The following is a 25055-nucleotide window of genomic DNA, read 5'->3' on the forward strand; positions in this document are numbered from 1 at the left end:
TCACTTCAGAGTTCTGCATAGTGGCTCTGAAACTGATCACTGTGGATCAGCATTATTAAATGAAATAGATTTGAATGTGATAGTATGTTTATGACATATACACATGCACAGAGCAAACACACTTCCCTCAGCATCAAACACTCTGGAGCATATTTCTGCTTTTATCTCAGGGTTAGTCTTAAAGAGATTACGGTGGGCCGATGTTAAAAAACTTAAGTGATTACATGATATTTGAGTATGTATCCAACGTAAACGAGAAACTGCATATTCACATTTAGACAGACACACACATATTTTCATACAGAGGCCAGTCCGCAAACACACACTTACGGGTAGCGGTTAAAAGATGGTCCATTCACAGATCAAATCAACAAGGCTAATTATAAAATCACTGTAATGCATCGCAAATCTGTATAGCTCCACGGACAACCGTTTTAAGTCGCACTATTGAGAAAAGGGTTTTTATTTTTAAGTTAAATCAGGATAAAGCAAATCAATTAGGCTCTGTGTAAAATCCCTCAACTAGTGTAGCAGAGCTGTGAAACAGATTGTAAAACTACTCTCTCCCTCTCCACAAAAGGTTATCGCATTGTATCTTATTGCCTTTACCTGCTCCTATTCACTGTGAACATGCACTGATTTGAATAAGCACCGCTCCAGAGGCTCTCTTATCAGATCCCAGACGGGTGTGCCAACACAGCAGTATCAGGTACACACCATCTCTCTCTGCCGCCCAAAAGAAAACAGAAAACAGAAAGAAGAAGTAGAGAAGAAGAGAGTGCTGGTGCATCTGGGATCTGTTTGCCTGATAACATGATCTAGCTTTAATCACATACAGGCTGTGAAATTCAAAAGTGACCAAAAGAGGAAAGCAGTTAATCCTTCTCTGGAAATGATTCATTTCTTCTTCTTTTTTTTACTGTAACTTACTTTCTCCTCCAAAATATATTTCGTACAACTGCTGACCCGGAGACTCATCAATTTATTTCACGTATAAAATGCAGGATATAATGCACTGAATTTTTAAGTGGGATATTATTAAAAAAAAATCATTAAGTGGTGTGATAAAAACAAATTGTAGATCCGCTAATGTGCAACAATTACCCACCGAAGGCAAGATATTTGAAAGATTTCATTTTATTAATAGCCTGCATTGGGACTTTCTTTCTGTCTCACTATACACAGCCACAGGAATACAATTCCCTAAAGATGCGCAGGTTTTCCGGATCATGTCGTTGTTTGCTTTTGCTCTGAGAGAGGGAAAACACCGGCTCGTGAAGGCATCAGTCAGCGAGGTTCGCCAGCACGGTAGCAACATGACCTCAGAAAATGTATCCTCCTCGGATAGGTTAAACACACACAAACACACTCGCGCACAAACAAATACGCACCGGTCCTCTTAACAGGCTAACCTGCTCTCTTCATTAGGGTGCTGTGGGGACTTATCACTGTGTAGTCTTTGTCCTTGCTGTAATTGCCCTCTCGGCATGTCAGCCCCCACCCACACACCACCGTCACATCAGCCCCACACCCAGCCAGCCAGCCCGGCATCAGCCCCCTCGTGACAGGCCTGGTTAGACGGCGTTGCGGGGAGCCTCTCCTGAGACCTGCTGATCGGCCCCTGAGGTCCCCCGGTATAGAGAGGCTTGTCCTAGTTAAAGCAGCACCGGCAGGGACACCACCCTCTGAACGCCACGCCACAAGCCCAGCCTCCAACTCCGCTCACTTACAACACCCACTGTGGTAGTGTACCTTCTCACCAAAGATACAGGGGGAATCATTCTGTTAACAATTTACCTACTTCTGAAAGTAGAACTTCTGCTAGCATTGGACATTAAAGTACATTCCAATGAGCCATCTCCCTTTGTCGGCACATTAATTGTTCTATTTGCAGAAATTGGAGATAAACCAGGAAGAAGTTTCACTTTGTTATTTGTCTCCCACCAGTTCTGACATCGCCACTAAGCTATACATTTATACCCAAGCATGTTCTACTTGTATTTTATTTTAAAAAGTGACAAAATCAATTGAGATGAATGCTTAACGAATCGCAAATTTGAACAGACCTTTTAAGTGAACGAGCAGAATCTTAATTGCATTTCATTGAGGCGAGGGATCCCCATGTACCACACACCAGGCAAAGAGGTCTGGGAGTGTGGGTTTGTAGCAAGTTGAATGGCGCCATCTAATGTTCAATAGAAAGACCGCAATTCGAGAACAACAGTGAGTTTCTTTGAGATACAAACTGGACTCACATAAACAAATTACTCTTTTGGCTCTTCTTGAAGCTTATGTGGACTTTAAAAGTCTAAGTAATCAGATTTAGCTGGGGGGCCTGGGAGGCAGCGGGCAGGCTTTGAAGTGACCATAAAAGTGCGCAGAGTGAACCCCCTAATTTGAAATTTAAACATAATAGACACAGAGCTATCAGTATTGCAGCATAATCCTGACCTCTGTTTGTTTTGCTGAATAAACAGAATAAATGCTTCCTCTTCACGCGGCACCCTCCTCCCCATCGCGGTCTTTTATTTTTCCCCTGCGGGGTAATCGATGTGTCAGCGTTTTCACGGGCAGATGCAGGGGTTCAGACCTACGCCTCAGTCAGGAGGGCCTCAGGGGCGTGGGGGTTAATGTGGCGCAGTGTTGGGGAGAGCAAAGACGGTGTGGCTGACAATGGGGTCTTATTCGTCTTTAGCCACATGTCCAGTCCTCTTTCCTGCAGGCCTGACACTTGTGGATCCCGGACTGGAAACCAAGTAACTCCTTCTACCATTTGCCCTTTCCTAACACTTAAAAAAGACCCCAACGTGCCCCTGTCAGGAGCTTTGGCACAATTTGGGGACAACTGTTCCTATGAAGACATTTTAGTGACACCCACAAAGCATGATTCTAACCTCTTCCACCACTAAGCCTGACATCGGCTACCGAGGCCACGGAAGATGCAGGCAAACAAACAGTAAGACGTAAAAGAGATGTGATACGTATAACGTTTTAATAACTTTGTCGCACCGCATCAGAAATGCAAACACATTAAAGTGGACACAGCGCCCTGCTCATTAAACACACAGCAGTGTAAACATTATCTACCCTCCCCCCCTCCGCACTTGCATAAACATACACAAAGACCTCGTTGGCTTTTTCTGCATCCCCGCATCCATCCAAACGGATGCCACCAACACGCCTCGGGAGTTTTTCTACGAGGGTGTTTTATGCGTCCCGCGGGGCTCGGAGACAGTGAGATGAGGCTATGGCACACAGAGGAACCCAGTCAAGGACACAGGCAGCATCACTCACTCCGCCATTATTTGCTCATATTTAAAGCTGGGGCTACCTGAGGGACTGTAGCTACACATGCAGAGGAGGATGGGTGATTTCTGAGTCCGACGGGTGTGCTGAGCGTCTGAGAGCTAAAGGAGACACAACACAGGCGAGGAGAGAGAGGGAGGGAGTGACGGAGGGTTTTATATGTCAGCCCGGTGATACCAGCGATTTTATGGCCGAATATTTTTCCTCTTGTCAGAGCTGGATAAGGAATCACCATAAGGTTGGGGAGCATGAATATTGCCCTTGAGGGCCCGCTGTGGCTGCTCGTGTTTATGGTTGACTAGCAATCAGCCACCGATTCCGGACCTGCAACCCCTCATCCATCCACGTCGGCAATTAATCAATTAAACGGGCAGTCGGGAGGAGTGGGATAGGCTAGGTGTGTTAATACAATGGCCTGTTAAGGTTGATGTAATTTCATCACTAATGTCAGCCATTCATCACGCCTTATTATCTGTTTCGCATAGACAATGGTCAATATCACTTCATAGATCTGAGAATCATCTGGATCTTGTGGTATTAAGCCTGAAGGATGCCACAAAATGATGGACTACAGAGAGTGAGACAAGAAACGTAACAAGCCTATAGTGGCAGACATTATGTGGAAGATTATTAGAAAACAGCAGTTTAGACATTTTATGAAGTAGAATTTCTAAAGAAAATGGATCGTTTAATACCGAAACAAACAACTAACTCCATTTGAGAGTTTTGATTCAAGATTCAAGTTTCAAAGGCTTTGTTTTCATACGCACAATAGCTACAGGGTAGTTGTTGGTAATGAGAATGCTGAGCCCCGGGCTCCTCCAACTGTGCAACATACAATAAACTTAAGAAATAAAAAGAAAACGTAAAATAGTGCAAGAAAATAGTGACAGTGACATACTGTTTTCTCATAATGATCTCTGTTGGTTGATACAATAATAAAATTAGCCCCCGGATCAAATATTTGGGAACCAACACTAAGTTAGAGATACATTACCCTGCATACAATGTACTATGTACTTTTATCATTATAGAAAAGTCTGGTTTGTATGTGTTCCAGTGTGTAAATCGATGGTAGTGAGTAGGAGGAGGCCCTGTCCGCTCGTGTGCCTGGTATCAGCATGTGTGGACCAGACCACTTGTGATGCACAAAGTGAGAGTGGGATTTGGCGTTCCGATGGATATGGAGGCTTGCATCACTAACAATGTTTTCTTTGGACTCAAGTCACTGACAGCAGACCGTTTTTGCCAGCTTTTCATAACTTGAAATGTCACCATTTCAAGGCCAGAATATTCAGAAACGTACAAAAGATTAGTGTTTCTCTGCCATTTTGATACCAGATATAGAGGGGGAAAAGGCCATGGACGCAGCACTGGGAGATATTATAAACTCATTTTCAATTTCTAGCTCCTATATAGATCAATCAATAAACAATCTACTTGTACCTTCTTTTTTTGCCTCAGATCGTGTTCCACAACCAGCTGATATTCTCGATGCTGGTGTTGTGGGCTTGTAAAGCTCTTCGGGGATCCATATGTAATACAGGGCTATACAAATTAACTTGATATGAACTCACTACTGATCGTAAACATAAACCATGCATAATTGTTTGGAATCTGATTCAAATTGTTTCATTAGACTTAAGAGCTTACCTCCAACAAGCATGTGAACATTAATATGATATGTAATCAAACAAACAACATCGAATCAATTTGACACCGCAAGTTGGCCGTCATCCAACTTTTAACAGAGGGGCCTATATCGGCCCCGTATATGGGACTAATGCTACTAACAGTTTAAGGCAGACACAAAGAGCCTCCCTTCTTCCCAAGCCAACATCTCCCCAGCATTCCCAGCAGGTACATCAGCTCAATTATGATGATGGCAATGACTGATTGCATTTTAGCTCTCCCACGTTCCCCCAATATGTCTGGCCATCACACAGAGAGAGGGCGAGAGTGAGACAGAGACCGAGATAACGGCGTCATCTCCGGTGAGCTACTAGCCTCCCAGATGCCAGTCTCCGGGACGGTATCAAACATCTCGGTGGCAGACTCGCCGTGAAAATAATCTATACCTACAGGAAGTCAATTAAAAAGTGCCAGGGGAGATTAAGAGCAGCGTGACAGCTTTTCGTCAGGCCACGGGTTTGTCAGGGAGCGTGTTGCGTGTCTGCTGTGAAGGTAAAGTGTGTGTATTGGTTGTAAAGACATGTTGGGTAAGGGAGGAGACTGTTGCCGAACACCCTTAAAAGCCCCCTCATGAATATTAAAAAGGCCCTTGGCAGCCGGCGGCTCCGCCACAAGTTTGCAAACCGGCGTAATGTGTGTGTTTGCGCTGAGGAAGTGCTCAGTCCGGATATCAATTAAATCAAGCGTTGTCAGTGTGATGGCCCTCTCAATGGAGGGACAGCCCATTCCCCTCTACACATCAGTTCAGCTTTGTGTCAACCATCCATCTCTCATCCTCCCCTTCCTCCTCCCTGCCGGTTGCCATCTTTATCAGCCCACTCTTCCTCCTTCTCCCTCTCTCTGTCTCTCAAGCAGCCGGTAACTGAATGCACAAATTACTCTCCCCTCCACCTTTAACTCCTACTAAATCTTTCCCCTTTTCCACTTTGCTGAGCCAGTATATTTTATTCCTCCATCAAATATGCATCCCATTAATTAAGTTAAATTACTCCTGACTGCCAAATATCCCCTGCCCACGATGGGTGTCAACACGGAAATGCATGACTGTGAACCTGCAATGACACGGCCCCAACACTTAAACATGAGTTACGGCCTTCTCCAGCTCCATCCACGGGCAGATTACCAGACACTTTGGGCGGCTGGAATTAAGCGCCGTTTGCTCCTTCCCCTCCACCACGCTTTTTAATAAGTGCACAATGGATGACACTCGCACTTCTGACAATGGGAGGACTGATATTTTAATTACACCCCTTTTTTCATCTGCCGTCGTCTTCATCTTTTAATTGCTGCTGTTAATCACTCATTAACTTCCCCCTCCATGATTTTTTTTCTCCTACAATATACCTTTGACAAGATTAACTCTATAGAATGGATTGTTCAGCAACATTTTTTTTAAATAATTCAACTACTTTAAAGAATAAAGTTTGTACTTCTTTTGTGTAAAAACTTGACTCATGTTTCTCTACATGGAGCTGATTCTCCTTTGTTAGCTGATATTCATATTGAGAAGGTACATGCAACGTGTATAAATGCTATCAAGAGAGGGTAAGGCAACAAAAAAAGACTACTACTTTTCTAATTACTTCATTTTTGTCCTGCTAGTCGTGCAAGTGATGAGATTTAACAATAACAAAAAGTGATAAAAAAGCTGAAGAAAAGGCTGAGGCCACAAGAAGTTTAATGTTTTTAGAAAGGAAACTACTGAGATCATACATAGTGCAAACAATAGTCTTTTAAGTAGTGGTCCTCAAGAGTAGTATAACTAAGAATCATAAGCCTTTGTGCTGTGTTGGCTCCCAAGCTTAACTACTGATCCTCCCATTTAGTGTGGACCCCAATGTTTGTTTTTGTTTGTCTTTGATTAAAGTGAAAAGCTTTGATTATGAAGCCCCAAGGCCCCTGTTCTGGGCCCAATAAAGAATATGAGATTATTATTAAAATAGGACTGATCTGCTGAGATTTCTCTCTTTGTCTTTGGCGCTGAGAGATGCTGCGTGGGGTCCCTTTCAAACTCTTCAAAAGCATCCAATATGAGACTTACCGAGAAAACCGACTTCATCTCCCTCAAGTACTTGCGCTGTGTAATTTGAAACACAAATCTAATAGCATTCATCGCCTTTCTGCTGAATATTGGGCTTGTAATCCATACCAAACTAATGAAGCCATATGTTTGTTGTCCTCTCTTCAACTGAGAGATATCTGCGAGGACAAGACACTAAAGTTTGACAATCCAGTCAGCTCCAAAACAAGTATAAAATGTATAAAACTGTACTCTGGCAGATTTATATTGATACATCGATGCTGTCCGGAGTTGATTTCTCTCTCCTCTCTCTTTTTCCCCTCTCTTGCTTTTTCTTTCCAGTGTGTGCATGTGTGCCCGTGCATGAGTGTGTTTCTATTGCAAAAAACATTAATTTTACAAACATCAGCCCAAGGCTACTAAACACATCCAATCCATTATGCTGCGCTTTATCGTGTTATGGGGGGTAACGGGCTGTAAAGCTGTCGCGGTCATAAAGAGCGATCGCAGAGTGCCGAGTCAAACCAGAACGCCGAGCTCTCCAAGCCGTACGCAGCCCTCGTTATCATCAGAACAGCTCCGTCACATACTTAACCTTTCCAGACCAGCCTTTCTGCATTATTTTCCAAATGACCTTTAGCGTTACTTATTTCATTTCCGATAATGGCCCACTACATTTTGTTAAATGCATCAGTGCGAAATGTGTTTATTTTGGTGAAGGGGACTTCACTGACTGACAAGGACCGTGTTCCGGACACAACAAGTGAGTCTTAAAGTGTCTCTTCAAAAGGTAAACAGGAATATGTCTTCCTGATGGGACTGAATACAGGATCCTGTGTCTGAAGAGAACAAATGAAAAAGGGCCATGCATAATAATGTAGATATGGAATACATACATTAGATAGATAAGTATGTGGTTTGCAAGGTTAAATTGCCAATGGCTGGACGAAAACATTATGAGGGTAAGGGTTAAGATTCTAGTAGTTTTACTTGAGGTGGTTATACCAGATGTGCTCACTTAATATGCCTGTAACTTCATATATACAGACATTCTGCAGGTTGATAAGTATTATTAAAATATGCAAACACACAAGGCTTTCTGAATCGTGAGGAAAACATTCAGTGTTTACATCTGTTGCGTGTTAATGAATTTATAATTCCAGCTTCCAATTCCTGACAAGACATGGTGCTTGCACTTGGTCACACACAGCTAAATCATTTAGGAAATGATGAGCTTTTAAAAGGTCTAAGTCTAACATTAATATGAAGCTACCCTAGAGCTGTTGTATCGTAGACACAATCCCTCAGCCTGTAAGGAGCAGTGTGCTTCACGCCCTTTGCTGTATGGGCGGAGGGGGTGGTGTGGAGGGATCTTAGCAAAATCGCTAATGTACGTGATGATTAAGTGTAACTCAAACACCGAGTGTGTTGTTCATAGGCCTGACAGGCAGTAATTTGGTGTATTATATTCTGCGGTTTTAATTGCACGCCACCAACGTGTCCCTCTGACACGTTATGAAGCGATGATGTACAATTATTTCGGGGCGGCGGGAGATCAGTGGAGTGACATTATAATCATCCTCATAGGGATCCTTTTCTTCATCTGCAACAACCATTAATGTTTAAATGGGAGGAAGGGAGGGGAAAAAAAGAAACATAAAAATAGTTCTCAGGGAGTTCTAACCAGAATCTGCTTGAGGATTATAGAGAATCACGTCAGGGGAGAAGGAGAGGGGTGTGGATAGACAATAGAGGGGCTGAGTTAAGTGAAGGATTTCTCTGGATAAGCAGCGAGCTAAGATGCTCCTCCACTGTCACTGCCAGGCCTCACACTACTCATACGGCCCGGGCATTAAGGCACATTACAGCGGATGAGCCACGCAGGGCGGAACTGATGGGCTATTCCGGGAACAGACCAGACAATCTCACAAGACAGGGGGGACATAAAAACCCTGACATGAACCAGCCCCATCCTGTTAACAGTCAAATCACACACACAACATGAAATCATGACTATATATACTCCCTCCAACACTAAGTCAAGAAAACTGAGACCGGGAGGGGGGGAGGGATGGGGGGGAAGAACACAATGCAGCCTCCTCCACGGAGACGGCAAACTTTAGCAAACTTTTTTTTTCAGTGTTGTGAGAAAACAAAAGGTTTGTTAAGTTTTTCTCAGATTCCTGAAGTGACACTGGGAAACAGGCAGCAGTTTATGACCCGTAATCATAAAAGGGCATTCCACAAGAGGACAATCCATGTCCGTGGTAGTGTTAATACTTCTAAGGCCCGGGCTGAGATATTAAACCAATGCCTCAAAGCATTTAGACTGCTTATGCATAATTTAACACCTACAACAGCACTGGACGTCCATTGCATCTTTGGGGAGGACGAGAGAGCGGTGGGGTGGAAATGCTGAATCCAGGGCCTTTCCGTTAGATGATGGAGGAGAGGCGGAGGAAGCTCATTAAGTGGCCGAGCCCCACTGTGGACAAAACACGGCGTGAGGAAATGCAAGGCTCTGCTGTCTCACATGCTGGAGAACTTCTTTTAACCAATTAAATATGAGAAATCTTATCTGGTGAGCTAACGGCCAATTTTTGTTTTTCTGCTGTTTTTGCACCTTAAGAGTTCTTTATAGGCAAATTAAAAGGCCCGGATAAAGACACATACGGGCAAACAGATGGGTAGAAGCGCAGACACGGATGTGTAGAGGCCGAGACAGAAAGCCTATAAAGTGTTAGCGATGATGAGCGAGCCACTGACCGGCTCGTTCAGGTGTGATTGGCAGCGTGGTCAAAAGGTTCCAATCTGTCCTGGCCTCGCATTTGCATTTCTTAATTAAATGCCACAACAATATGATCTTTAACTATCAACAAGTTCGTCCCCCCCCAAGCTCCTGGTACGAGATCGTCGGCAGTGCGCAGAGGCTAAAGTGAGGTGGACAGCCAGGTGCAGCACATCCGCTCGATCACGGTGTCAGAGCCGAGATAATCTTCCAGCGTGAGACTTTAACAAGGAAAACAATCGATGGCAGAGGAGGGAGATTATTTTTAACGGAAAGAAAGACAAAACACAAACGATGTGCTCCAAACAAAATGGCAATAAACTAAATAAGCAAAACTCTAAGCCCTATGGAGGCCCAGGTGAAAAGAAATGATGAAACTCGAGTTATATTGTAAAAAAGCAGCATAAAAGGGTTGTGTTAATTGAAATGAGTAATGGTGATCATAAAACAAATATTGGGAAAAACTTTGTTGAAAGGTTGCTTCGTCATTAGTACCCGCAGGAGGATGGAGAACCTAATTGCGCCATAATCTCACTTTAAAAATAATACCCGATATGTAGCCATCTATTAGCAACTTTGGATTCAGGTTAAGGACATCAAACGTGAGAAGTTTGGGAAGGGGAGCAGGCTGTGTATGCATGGCTCTGGCCTTAATGAGGGTGTTTCTGGGGGTTTTTTCTTTGTGTTTGCTGCTCTTTAGTCAAGAGGAGGGATGGCCCGGTGATCAGTCAGTCCTGAAAGCACACACAGGGACCATTTGTCACCGGTGGCTGGCACTGGCAGCGCACGGCTCCTCCATCCACATGATTTGTGAAACCCGGGGCTGTATTTAGTGGTCCCATTTAAAGGCATATTGGGGAACTGTTCTGTACGTTTGTGTTTGTGTGTGTATATGTGTGTGTGTGTGTGTGTGTGTGTGTGTGTGTGTGTGTGTGTGTGTGTGTGTGTGTGTGTGCACGCATATGTAAAGCTAGACACTTGGTCAAAGCCCTAACAAATTTGCGGCACTTGGGAGAAAGAGGGGGTTTCAGCTTGAGGGGCTTGTGAAACATGAGCCTTTCCTCTCATTAAAGGAGAAGCTGTGTTTAAACCAAAGCTTGTTTGCTCCTGCTGTAATATGTTTGCGAACATCAGCGGGAGCAAATAAACATGCGCGCTCCGCTCGGCTTCAGAAGAACAAGATCGGCCCGCGACTGAACTAAATGGAACGGTTTACACGGAATTACACAGAGGGAGAAACTAATAACGCCACATATGTCTTCATCTTAGCGAGAGTGTAGCCGCAGAAGCTCGATGGCACGAAGTTGGAAATCCTACAATTTACTCTATTCCCTGACTGCATGTTAAACAGCTTAACACGTCCATTTGAACATGGCAAGGCAGTGAGGAGGTCTACCGCGGGAATGAAAGGAGCTGAACACAACATATGGTCTACATGTAGGGGGTGCGAGGTAGTGGGATAGAACTGCGCTCCTGCACTGCTGGGTATTCATAGGCTCGTGGTTACCGAACATACTCTTCCAATTATGAGTATTTGAACAGCTTATACATTAAGGAAGGTAAAGCACAGTCTTTACCTTTAATTCAGGAGGAAAGATACATTGTCAAGAAAGGCTTGAGAGCATTTACACTTTGTACACATTTAAGTGCAACTGAATTGTTTGGGTTGCTCTTTGGAGTGTGGCCAGCTTTTGATCTTTTCCTAAATAAATAATAGCCTATGTATTTAGAATTTCAACGTGAATATTAAATGTGCAAAAGCACCAAGATTATCTAAAGACTCACACATGATATTATTTGGTTTAGCAGCTCTTCTAGGCAGTTCTCTAATTAGATGAAATCTCAGTATGTTGACAAGGAATTTGCATTAGTATCAGTTCTCTTATTGTGGTCATTCAGGGTTAAATTGGATTGAATTATGAATTAGCTTGAGACGAATGCAATTTAAAGTGGGTGGTAGGATAGGAAATGAGCAGATCGCTCCCTTAGACAGCAACATGTAACCTTCCCATACCTTAAGAGAGGAACGCAGCCAACGCTGGCTGTCGCAGGTGAATGCTTCTCAATTCCAACTCTCAACACAAAACTATGGCAGCTGTTCTGGAAACTACAATACAATGTCAAGATAAATATGATGATTGTGCAGGCAGTGGCTCTTGTAATCATCTAAATGCTCTGAACTTACCTGATCAAGCTGAATAAATGATGTTTCTGGCCTGACACACACTTACATACTTGACTAGTTACACCAATCATTAAAAGGGATGGGAAAAGTTCTACACCTCCAGTTCTGTGTTCAGATCTCATGATTAACCTAAATTAAGTTGCAACATTCAATCATGTTTATAAGACCTTGTGACTCACCCACAGATGTCACATTTGTACTCTCTCATGCCGAGGTGCCTCTTCACGTGGTTCCTGGCGTCTCCCAGCTGAGCGGTTGCAAAGTTGCAGATCTTGCACATGAAGGGCTTGGATCCTGCGAAACAAAGTAAAACGAGGTGAGTTCATATCCAACGATAATATTATGTTTGAAAGAAAGAGGTGGCAATTTTAATAAAACATGACTATAAACCCGCTGGGCAGAAATCAGATTTGACATTACAGTTCATTTCTCAATGCCAGGCATGGAGGACTGTTATTAGTTCTATGCTGAGACTTCAACATACTGCAGAGCCACAGAGTGACTTCAGAATTATAAAAACAGATGCCCTTACGACAGTCACACTTCGAGTGCCAGGCGTTTCACTCTCTATCTATCCTTGTCACTCTCCTTCATCTCTTACCTACTCTTCCTTTGCCTGTGGATGCGTAAATTGGATTCCAAAGGTCAGGGCGAATACGTAAATCAATTCTGGGTGCGCTCACTACCTCCCATTCCATCATTAAAGCGCTAATCACTCTGGCGGGCTTCTCAGGGAGGTTTCTCCCTAATTATTGTCATTAATAAGTCTAGGGGGCGGGGTAGCGTTGGAGAGAGTGGCAGAGCCTCCGCCTGCCATCAGTCATTTAAGGGCAGAGCTGCGAGGGCTGATGCACAAACAGCTACCGGCTCAGATTAGAAAAGGAGAACTTCTTAAACGGAATCCATTTTTTTTTTAAAAGGTTGTTTGTGTTGGTCAAAATCTCGTGTTCATATGGTTTGTGAGTAATACAAACCTCTAACTAGGGCTGGTCAATTAATCGTATTTTAATCGCAATTACGATTTTGGCTTGCAACGATTATGAAAACAACATAATCGAAATAAAACGATTTTTTTTTTTTTAAATGTTATTATTTATTTAAAAAGAAAAACATTTTTTTATTGGTTTTTCAATTGAATTATACTTAAAGTTCAGGGTAATCAACTGTTAAAAACATACTACACCTTTTTTCTTTTTCAATAAATTGATGTTTTTAATAATCGTGATATCAATTATTGACCCAAATAACCGAGATTATGATTGTTGCCATAATCGAGCAGCCCTACCTCTAATTTCAGCCAAATGACTTGCTATTGCCTTCACTTCATGTACAAAAATGTAACTTAAACATTACAAATTGATTTCTATTTTGGTTGGCTAGGCCAGATGCAGGCCAGAGTCTCACAGTGCGACAATCCAATTTTAGTGGCAGCCTGGTTAATCCACATATGCATCTTTGAGCAAACCCCTCACCCTCTCGGAGTGAATATCCCAAGACGTTGTGCAATATTTATTCCAGGGGCAGCCGCTGATTTGATTAAGCACTTTGTGTAGATTACTAATTTGTTCATACACGGTTCACTTGCTGTGAGCTGGAAGAACGACACATCAAATTTGAAGGCGGTAACGAAGATTGAAAGGCAAGCCTGTGCTAACAAGACCCATAAACACAGGGGGCGGGGGGGTGGTGGTGGGGTCCACTCATGGGCAGCAGCAAAGCCAGCCTGTCCCCATAGAATACTACACACACGTACATTCACAGAGGCACACAAACAAGAACAAATAAAAGGCATATATTATAAACAAATACGATCCCTATACAGACACATTTCACACCTAAATGTGCAAACACTTTCACACGCATTTAAAAAAAAAAAAACACAATCATCAACACCTGCTTAAAAAACTCAAATACATCACACGGCACCCACCATCCCACCTACACATACCTACATCTAGATGCAGAGCCCCACCTCACACCTAAGCATGTGCATACAGACACACACATTCGATTTCACAAGACACAACCACCCGTGGACAAACAGAAGGAGAGACGATCATTCTCACTCACACACACCCTAAAGTTGAGGTGAGAGCGAGGCGTGTGGGGAGCTGATTTGTCCAGATGGCTGGCTGAGTATGAGACATGGCAGAAAGGAGAGAGCTGTAACGTCCCTCAGTTCCCACATCTTATCACATTAATACTCCACCACTCCACTTAAACAGCCTCCGTGAAACTGAAATTGACCATCAATGCAGTGTCATGTTAAATTAATATTGCCATCCACATAGGGGCGATGTGGCTCCCTCACATCCCAGATGAGACAGGGAATGACTAATTCATTTCCTGAGAGGAGAACCTCATGTAATGTTTCACTCCATACACACACACACACACACACAAGGTGATGTCTTAAGCCTTGCACATGCCACCCAATCCTGTCATAGCCTTTGCTTTAATCACCAGGTTCGGAGGAAAGAAATAATACATGATCATTTTAGATAAATAAGTGCCCCACTTTTTTGCGGAGTGTTGGTTATCGCACGGTTCACACAGAAAGCACTAGAGAGGTATGAGTTGAGAGCCCTTTTGGTGAGAATTGTTATCCTCATGAAGTTTGGCCAGCTTCCGCCCCTGTTCCCCAACAGTTCTCACGAGAGACAAATCCAGAGCCCTCTTGTTGTCCTGTGCAAACCTTTCCAAAGACTTGTGCAGCCTGGGGAGACTCTGCGTTTCTCTAGTCTCTCCGCTGCCTGCTGGGTGACCACTGCTGCAGGAGGTGTTGGCATGGAAAAGCAGCCATTACATCAACAGCTGTATACCTCAGTCTTATCCCAGTCTACTTTTGCCTTTCACACAATACAAGCTTCTGTATTTTTATGTTCATTTTCAGGTTCATAAATGTATTTTGTGTGTCTACTGTGACATGTTCACATGCTTTAAATGGTGGGGTAGGTAAGTTTGAGAAACCGGCTCGAGATACACTTTTGGTTATATTCCATGGAATGCTCTTAACATCCCGATAGCAATGAATATCTTAAGTGCTTTGAAAAGAAATCCATAAAAAAACTTCATCTGTGGAAGCCGTGGTACTGTAAAAAGCACGACCAATCATCTGAGCCGGCCCGGCTAAAATAACTGGATGGCCTACCTGCCTGTCAGCCTTCCATCTGTGCACAAACGTATCTGTGCCCTCATTGGTCATGTGCGCGTTCGTGTGTGTTGGAGGAGGGGCTTTGTAAGGAAGTGGCAGATTTTTTCCGCTGGTGTATTTTCAAATTCTAGCGCACTCGAGCTGGTTTCTCCAAAATGACCTACCCCACCTTTAATGTTTAAAAAGGTATTTATTTGTCTAATACTGCCTGTGCTGCAGCTCACCTCTCTCACCCGCTGTCTGAAACCTGAGCCCAGTCTGCTCTGATCTGATTGGTCGCTTAGAGATGTCCCGCCCTATAGTATATCATGTACAATGCGCTAGCAAATAGAAGTGTGAGGGCTGCTGTCACTATGTTGCGGAACTATATATATAACACGCTCCAGGAGGGAAAACCTCAAAAAGCATAATAGGCCCTCTTTGAGGTCAAATGTTACGCACTGATTTGCTCGATGTTTAGGGATGGGAATGAGAATGGTGACTGATCCTTTATCTTTAAATCTGTATATTATTTTTGGCCAATTTTGGACTACCCCTTTAAGGTTTGGATCTGGCTGCCAAATGGACTTGGTCTTAACAAAACATGGCATAAAATATATAATATGTAGGTTACAAGTGGCATGCACTTATTTGATACAAGCGCCACACTCACCAGTGTCTCTGGGGGCAGACAATGCTTTCAGTGCAGATTGTAATGCCCCATGAGGCTCTAAATGTGCTTTTAAATGCTTCAATACTTGATAGAATATCAAATCCTTGGCGGAAACACTAACTAACTAAGGATATAAAGATGTTAGAAACTTCTCTATCAAAGCCCTTGTGCTTTATGTGCTTACAATTAAAAATGTTAGCTAGTTGTACAAACACACATCACATGCATGGGGTGTGTGTCCATTACTTTCGGGCTCAGTCTGAGGTCAGACAGCTCACTCCAGTGAAAAAGTGACCAATTTACCTCAAAATGCAAATCCCAGCTGTAGCCTCATTGGCAAAATGCATGCATGTGTACACGTTTCCTTTAAGGGACAAATTGACAAATCTGTGTGCAGCCTCCCACTACCGTCTCCTGATTTCCCTGATTAATCAAGTGAATAAAAACTAGGTCTTAATTAAAGGGATCTGGACGTGCTCCCAGCCCAGAAACTGGCAGACCCCCACTGCGCAGCTCCAAAGCCCCACAAACAAAGTCCCAGAATAAATGACCGCCACATAAAAAGGTGAATAATTCACTGTAATGAGGGAACTTAGCAATAATAACAACTGGCATATGTCGTCAAAACGAAGAGAAAGATGTGCTTTCCACAAATAAGAACAGCATAAATGAAATTAATCTCATAAACAAGAACATAATTCAGGTGAATAAAAAAAAATGGTAAGCCTAAAGAAAACAAAGTATTCCTCTCTTGAAGCCTGGGAATTTGCCCTTGACTTGAAGCCATCTGTTGGGACCTCAGTGTCACAGCTTTTCATTTCCTTAAGTAACACTAAGTAAGTGACCTCAAAACTCAAGAATTATGACACAGGGTAGAATTATGGATACATATAGACTATTCCTTAATAAGAAGAAAGTGGTGGCTGGACATTAATCATCAGGAATTTAACCTCCAATCCTTACATCTTTAAGCAGTCGGGTTTTAGCTGTAAGCACTCTGACTTTGGCCACACAAGGTGACTGGCATACATACTAAATGAAAGGACAAAGAATGTTTGAGTGTTTGCTGAACATGAAATCATTCGTGTGCCCCAGATGCATTAGTTATCCCTAAAGCAACAGCATATCAGAAGATTTGACTACAGCACATTTTTGGAGCACACAAGGGCTTCCTGGATCTTGCATTTGAATGGAACCTTCCTCTCTAAATAAGGGGTAAATACAATAACATGTTTAGCCTATTGCATGTAAGGGAATATGATGACATAATAGAGTAAAAAGAGAAGGGTTGTACAACAAAATTGCTGGTATGATATCCAAAGTATATTCAGTATACGTGAACATATAAGTTAAATATTGTGGCGCTGCAAAGAAATCCCGATCAACAACCAATCTAAAGACTTCATTAAACCTTCTTGTTTGGAACAGACCTTTTAATAAAAAAAAGAACAACAAACACACCATGACCATCATCAAGTATCATTTAAAATGCTAATATGAATAATGTTTTTTTTTTTAATGAAATGGCAAAAGTCCTAGTAATCAGCACAGTATTTGAATGTTTCCCCAGTATTCTGCATGGAAATATTATCAGTGGGTTTTCCAACAAAAGCTACAACAGCTTCACAAACCGTCCACTGTCACGAGTCTGAAAGTGGAAACAATCCTTTTTATTTCCCATACATCAGACACTTCACACACACCTCATTTACACACGTGGTCAGCACAGAGTACGGACTACAACTAAAGTCCCATTAAAGTTTGGGCTGAAGGGGGGGGGGGGGGGCGAGTGAACCATAGGAGGCAGAGAAGGGCATTTATTGATGGCGCCCTCACATCTCGTTCCTGCATTAAGTTGATTTTAAAAGCAATTAATACACATGGTCAGGGAGAAGTAATGGAGCGCCCTGTGTTCTTAACCTGCCGGACATTTCCCAGCCGAAGCTCTGACCGACGCAGTCCTGCTTTGCATTATAAATGACAAGATAAATCTTAATGGATTGAGGATAATCAGCTTGCCATGAAGGCTGACATATACACACGTTCACTGGGCATGCAAGCGCTTACTTGTCTATAGACAAACATGGACGTACAGACACAAGGGAAATTAAAGGCTTTGAATACGTCTGCATTGATTATTTTAAATTATTAGCCCACCTCTCTTTGGACCTCCAATGCTTTTAGCCTAAGCTTTAACACATTTACAGAGACTTATTGACTATAATTACAACTGAGCCTTGGTAATGGACACATCAATTATGAGTCGCACATGTCTCTGACCAAGCGTTGCTCTTGGAATCCCAATCTGGGGTCCATTAGCGTCTCTCCTGCTGGTCTGAAGCTCAATCAGTCTTTACCTTCACCTCAACTGAAACGGCTATTACCTGGCTGCAGTAGATAGTAGCCTTAACATTAGCATAAGCTGCCAAAGAAGAGGCTGTGTCTACCCACTCAATACGGTTGGAGCTAAAAACAAAAGCCTAATAGCTGAGCAGCTACACATTCATGTTTTGTTTTTTGGAAACTGGATGTGTTCAAGTGCTCAAAATGCATTACAAAGGCCTAATATCAGTCAGAGGTTAAATAATGAATGCAGCTACTTTAAAGTTGAAAATGTGCATTGTGTGTGAGTGTGAAATATAAAGAGTAGAAGAAAGGGGAAGAGTGTGTGTAATAGAGGCAGGGTACATACCAGTGTGTGTGCGGATGTGTGCCAGGAAGGCCATGGAGTTGCTGCTCTTGCACACCTTGCCGCAGTATTTACACATGCTGCCCTGGTTCTCTTCACGCTCGCGGTTGATCTGCTCCGTGTCCTCCACCACGTACTTGTTGACCTCCCTCAGAAGCTCCTCGTGTTTCTCCTTGATGTGAACAAACAGTTCCTGTTCAGACTCGAAGCGGTCCGTGCACTTCACGCACTTGAAGCTTGCGCCGCCTTCGGGCAGCTCCTCCACGCTGTTCTGCTCGTTGCGGAGGTGGGCGGCGCTGGTCAGGTGCTGGTGCAGGTTGCTCTCGGTGTAGAAAGACTTGCCGCACACCAAGCAGTGGAAGTGTTTGTCCTTGGACGGGTGCTTCATTGAGATGTGGACGTTGAGGCCGCTGATGCCGTCGGCCATGAAGCCGCAGTCGTCGCAGCGTATGCGCGAGCCGCTTCCCTTAGCTTCCTTTCTCACCTTCAATTCTTTGCGTGTGATCTTCTTGACGTATGCAGAGTGAGAGGGCAGGCTGCCAGTCACCGGGGACCCCCCAGTCAGACATATGACAGCAGCCTCGCCCTCTAGAGTCAAACCTTCCTGCAGCTCCTGCTCAGCAAGGTTCTTCCAGGATACAATGCAGGCATCGAAGGGAAGGGCTTTGGACATTTGTGTATCTGGAGGAGATTTGCCACTTTCTGCATCTATAATAATCTCTTGCTCTTCGTCCGCCTGTTCCTCCTGGCTCTCAGGCTGATCCACTGAAGGCTGAACATCTGTTACAGCCTGCTTAGATTCAGATAGCTCTGTAGGCTCCATTGTCACATTGGTTAGATGTGGTTCACTGGAACTAGAAGATGTATCAGGCTCTGCTTGCTCCTTGTCCACACCAGCTACAGCATCAACATGCTCTGTGGTGACGGAGAGTTCGGCTGGATTCTGACTTTCCACAACTTGGCTGTCACCAGAACAAGAGTCAGACTCTTCTTTGGGGCTATAGGGTTCACATTCAGGGTAGGAGTTTGCCCCCTCAAGATCAATGTCCTCTTTTTGCTTCAAAGGGAGCGCTGCATCTCTTTGTCCCTCACTTCCTGTTGGTGCCAGATATTTCCGGCTTTTCTGTTTGTGCTTTTCTGTGCTGGCATGGCGAGACATTTCCCTGCTTGTTACGGCATAGTAGCTACATGCTAGACATACATACTCGAAATCTTTGGTGTGCTTTCTCTTGACGTGAAGATGCAGCGAAGGGACTGATTGAGCTACAAAATCACAATACACGCAAGCATTCAGAGAGTCATATTTACTTTTGTTCTGGCTTGTGTCTGACTGAGTTTGCTCTTCCCCACTCTGCTCGTTGGATGCTGTGTTGTCAGATTCTGACTCCTTATCAGGGGTCTGTGGGGCTGCATCTGGTTCCTGGCATTGACTTGTGGATTCCTGCGGGGACGGACTTGTGTGGTTGTCCACTTGGTTCTTATTTGAGCAATCTTGTGCACGTCTGACATGTTTCTTTGTGATGCAGTGACGATCCATGTCTCCTTTGGTCACGCAGCTGTAGTTGCACAGGGTGCAGCTGTAGCCATACTCCTTGCTGTGTTTGCGGCGGACATGGACACTGAGGTTAGTAGCATTGGACACTACCAGGCCACAGTATCCACAAGTGGTCGTGGACACTTGCTTTGGTCTTCCTCTTTTTCTTTTGGGAGATTGAAGCTCAAAATCTTCTTCCTCGACCGAATCAGCTTCGGCAGCCTCCACTGCCTCTTCAGTTTCCTGATGTCCTTCTGTTGCAGAGTCTACGTCTTCTCCAGTAGCCACCTGAGCCATATCATCCACTTTACCACTTTCTCCAATACTGTCTCTAGTTACACTCTCAACGTACACTTCAAATGCCGAAAGCTCCATGCCTTTCTCCTCTTTCTGCTGCTGCATGTGACTATCGGAGGACAGGTGAGCGTCCATCCACTCAGATGTGGCAGAAAAGAAGTTGCACAATTTGCAACGGTACCACTGCTGGTTCATGTGTTTGATTCGAGTATGGCTCTCCAGCAATGAAGGGTTGCTAACCCTAAAATCACAATTGGTACACTTAAGCTGGAACCTGCTGAGCGCACGTTTAGCTGCCACTCTAGTGGGAGTAGCTTTCAGAGTGCTGCCAGGATCCTCAGCGTCCTTTTCTGTATCCATGTTCTCACCAGCCTCAACTGAAAGAGATTTTAGATTAGCTTTTTAACCAATAATCTAAACAATTCAGTAAAAAACATGTATTCCAATCTAACTTTGAACTTATTTTTGCAGAAATATTGAGAATGAAAACTCAGCATTACAAATTAAACAAATATCTAATACCAAAATAATATTGAGTAAAATAAATACTCACATGTGAATTGGGTGTCTTTGGTGTGGTAACTCTGGATATGCACATCCAAAGGGGACTTGTCCCTGAACTCTTGTCCACAGTAGTTGCAGGAATATATCATCTTAGGTTTTGGGGTCCGCTTGCTCACTCTTCTCTCCTGTGTAGGGATGGCCTCTTCTTGATCTGCCTGCTCTTTGTCTAGTTCAGTTTGCTTTTTAGTTAAACGCTTTGTCTTCATCTCATTGGACCCTGATCCCAACTCATCACTATCAGACTTATTGTTCTGTTGAACTTCAGCAGCACTTTCTGTCTCCATGTCTACTTCCTGATGGATTTCAGATGGACTCAGGTCAGAGATTTGTTCACTTTTTTCAGCTAGCTTAGCTGTTCTTTTGTTATTCTTCGAGTTCTTTCCATGCTTTCTTGCATAGTGAATCTTCAGTGATCTTGGACATTTAGCTGAGAACCCACAATTTGTGCAGATAGTATCCCGACCTTCAGGCACGTTGTCCGGCAGAAGACCTTTAGCGAGTTCATCTTCCGCTTCATCAGGCTTGGCAGTACTTTCGGTAGGGTCTTCTTTATTTCCCTCCATGTCAACATCATCCTGCTGCACCTTACAACTGACGGTGTCAGACACTTTGTCCTCAACAGCCTCTTTTTCTAATGTTACGGTTTCATCCATATCTTACACTGCTATAATTCTATAACAGTGAAGTTGATCGTTATCACCAACACTGGATCAAACTCCTGGAAAGAAAGAAAAAAAAATTATGTTTGGGATTTTCAAAAGAATTATGGAGACGGATTAAGTGTCTTTGCCAAATAATTTCTAATTTAACATAAACTTCTGAAAAGTGATGAATCTTTCAACAACACCATCTGCATTTACACAAGTAAATGTCTCCATCTAGTGTCTCTTGGTGAGAATTGTTTTGAGAAGAGAATGAGAGCTGTTGGTAGTTATTTATTGGAAAAATGTCCACTGAAGTCATATTATTATTATTATTATTATGTATGTATCCTTACATGCTTGTAGACATGATTTAGTGGAGCTACAACAGTTTCCATAAGTATGCCAGTAAATGTAACTAAAGCACATCTTAATTATGAATATCAATATTTCTAGAGCTTTACACAGTTGCCATTTTCATTAAATGTTTTCCGTTTTAGCAAAGCTTCAATATAAGTATACATTGGCTAAGACAGCTCAATGCACGGCAACTTAAAACAAGTATTTATTTATTTGTACTTTGTGTTGCAGCATATTTTTTACAGTTAAGTGTTAATGTGCTTGAGTTGTAATTATTTAAAACATTCTCAACACTAAAATACAGTATTTTTGTAAAGGGGACATCTTGAGGAACAAATATTATTTTCTAGCTCATTTTCCACAATCTACATGTATATTGTCACAAAATGTAAAAACAGTTAGATGTTCATGTAGGCTATTGGATCATATAATAATAATACTACATTTTATTTGTAAAGCACCTTTACTAAAGTTAAACTACCAAGGGTCTCACATTGTGCTGAATTTATGTTCGCAGGTTTTTTGGGGTCAATTCAGTCTCACGTTTTCCTTCTATCGCAGGAGAAGTAATATTGGATTTGCATAAGGTTGTGTCGTCGGTTAACAACAGGATTTACAGACCAACAAGGAATATTCTTCCTACAACTGGTACAACTCCGTGGTAATTTAAATACTTTCATCACATTCTAGCCACACTTGTGACTTACTCACTCCACCTTAGTGAACTACCAGATGTGTCACTACCAAGCAATCGATGATAGCTTGGAAGTGATATTAAGTTAGCCGAACGTGTTTAAGACTGCATGTTGTAAATTGCACCGGGTCGCACATACACGCAATGCACCAGAGTTGCGAAAGTGTGAAAACACTTTTCAAGTTGAATATGGCTCCTGCAACTGCACACAAAACAGGTGAAGTTGTGAATACTGCTGTTTGCTACCTGATGCTAACTTGCTAACAAGCGACTTGTTTCTTAGCTGTATTTTTGAGATGCGCGCAGCACGTCCAATTAAATCACTACATCAGCTTTGTTGTCCAATCACCGCGGGACAGAGGCGGGTCTACAGCGCTCCATGGCTTGGAAAACGACGGCAGCACAGAGGCCCAAAAAGGAGGCTAACATCGACCTCTGAAACAGTCCTCTAGTTTGCCGAAACAGTGCTTGAAAACACCCCAGAGACCGCCTATCGCTTCCGCAAAATAAATGCAGGTGATAATTTAATGACACAGTTCAACCTCAATTTCACTTACCTCTTGTTATACGACTATTTCCACTGTCCGCGCTTTTTGCTGCTAGACACAAATGGCGTACCGTAGCGTGAGCCATGCGTCACACAAGAAGGCGGGCCGCGAGCCTTTTTTTCCTCCATCAGCTGATTTGGTCACATGTTGCATTCCCGTTCTGTGGGAAAATCAAAAATATTCTAACACAAAAAACAACACCCTGAAATGAGGGACAATTCAAGACTCGGCAATGCCAGGATGCCACGGGTAGACCAGACATGTGAACTAGTGATGGCGAGATGAAGCCTTATGAAGCTCTGAAGCTTTCCAGCCAATTGGTTCGCAAAAGGGTTCATCTCATGAGGCTTCATCATGGGCTTCATTTGAGCAAAGTGTCAAAGTGTGTAAAACAGGCATATTTGACATCTCAACAGTGTGCTCTATTTCATACCGAGTTCCCAATGAGTAAAGCCTTAGAATAACTCTAAACAACGAACATAAAATCATATTTTCATGTTAACAATATTGTTTTTATTCCACTTTAATTATTGTGATTGAAAAGCCTAAGGAGGCTGGCAAACATTGCAAAGAGGGATTTGTATTCCTTAATAATGTTCGTTAACTTAACCATGTTGTAGCCTGAGAAAGGCTAAACCATATCAAAGAATACATTTATTAACTACATTATCTCATTTAGCTGTAGCTTTTATAAACAAAAAAAATACTTATTGACGAGTCGTTGAACCAGGGACTCTGCACTGTGAGTCAACTGCTTTCCAGCTGAGCCACAGCCCACACAATAAATCAACTTGAAAACACTGAATGCTATTTATTAAATGTATTCATTTATTTATTTATTAACTACATTATCTCATTTAGCTGTAGCTTTTATAAAAAAAAAAAGACTTATTGACGAATCGTTGAACCAGGGACTCTGCGGTTGTGAGTCAACTGCTTTCCAGCTGAGCCACAGCTCACACAATAAATCAACTTGAAAACACTGAATGCTATTTATTAAATGTATTCATTTATTTATTTATTCATGTCTTTATTCCTACATTTATGTATGCTTTATTCATTTATACTTAGGCTATGACATGTTCCGACCTCTATATAAGTGAGGGTCTCTGAGCTCTCTTAATTCCATCGTGTCACCGGGCCCGGGTACAGGAGGGGTAATATGGATTATTATACATCAATGGGTAATATGAGCGTTGTGGTTCAACCGATCTGAATCGCTTCCTGACGCAGTCACGTGGTATCGACAGGCAGCGAGGCTTTGTTTGTCATCGATGACATCACTTGCCCAAAACGATACAAGCCTCGATACAAGCTTCACAAAAAGCTTCGGGGATTACTCGACACACGCTCCGAAGCCTCAGCGCAATACGTAACATCACTAATGTGAACATTATTGCTGCTGCAGCATTGTACATTATTCAACATACCCAGTAACGGAGTAATTCATTTTAGTTCTGGTTTTAAAAGAACGTAGGCCTATACGACGAGCCAGGCCGAGCATCATGCATATGAAAGTGATTGTGTACGTTTTAGTTTAAATTAAAATGTAACATTCTGCTTTTGAATTCCGTTATTGTTTAGTTTTGCTATACAATTGTATTGCTATGTATTTGCTATACAATTGTATTGCTATTTAAATAACATCTTAATGTAAACACAAGCAATATTAACTGCTAAACAGTGGCGCCAGGGGGGTGCTGAAGCACCCCTCAGGATAGCCATAGCACCCCATAAGCACCCCCAAGAAATGTATGTCTTTTTTTTTAATGTGTGAAATTCATAATTTGAAAAAGGATTGATTCGAAAATAATATGCTAGTACAGTACAAGTAGCCTGGGCCTCTGTTTCATTCAAGCTCTGCTCTGTTTTGTGTGTGTGCGCGAGCGAGCGCGCGCGTACCGGCACCGGAGATCGTTGTGGTTAGCATC

General features: G+C 42.8%; 1 protein-coding gene across 1 annotated transcript in view; it reads right to left on the reverse strand.

The window, feature by feature from the left end:
• Positions 1-23279, reverse strand: part of znf407 (zinc finger protein 407) — a 140633-nt gene extending 117354 nt beyond the window's left edge. The window contains exons 1-4 of the mRNA XM_034229920.1: positions 23134-23279; positions 20871-21599; positions 18490-20694; positions 12171-12285 (exon numbers count right to left, since the gene is read on the reverse strand). Of these exons, the coding sequence (XP_034085811.1) occupies positions 12171-12285; positions 18490-20694; positions 20871-21534 (2984 nt within the window). The 5' untranslated portion in view covers positions 21535-21599; positions 23134-23279. The remainder of the gene's footprint in view (positions 1-12170; positions 12286-18489; positions 20695-20870; positions 21600-23133) is intronic.
• Between the last annotated feature and the right edge of the window lie 1776 nt (positions 23280-25055).

Source organism: Gymnodraco acuticeps, unplaced genomic scaffold (genome assembly GCF_902827175.1).
Source record: "Gymnodraco acuticeps unplaced genomic scaffold, fGymAcu1.1, whole genome shotgun sequence".
Taxonomy (NCBI): Eukaryota; Metazoa; Chordata; class Actinopteri; order Perciformes; family Bathydraconidae; genus Gymnodraco; species Gymnodraco acuticeps.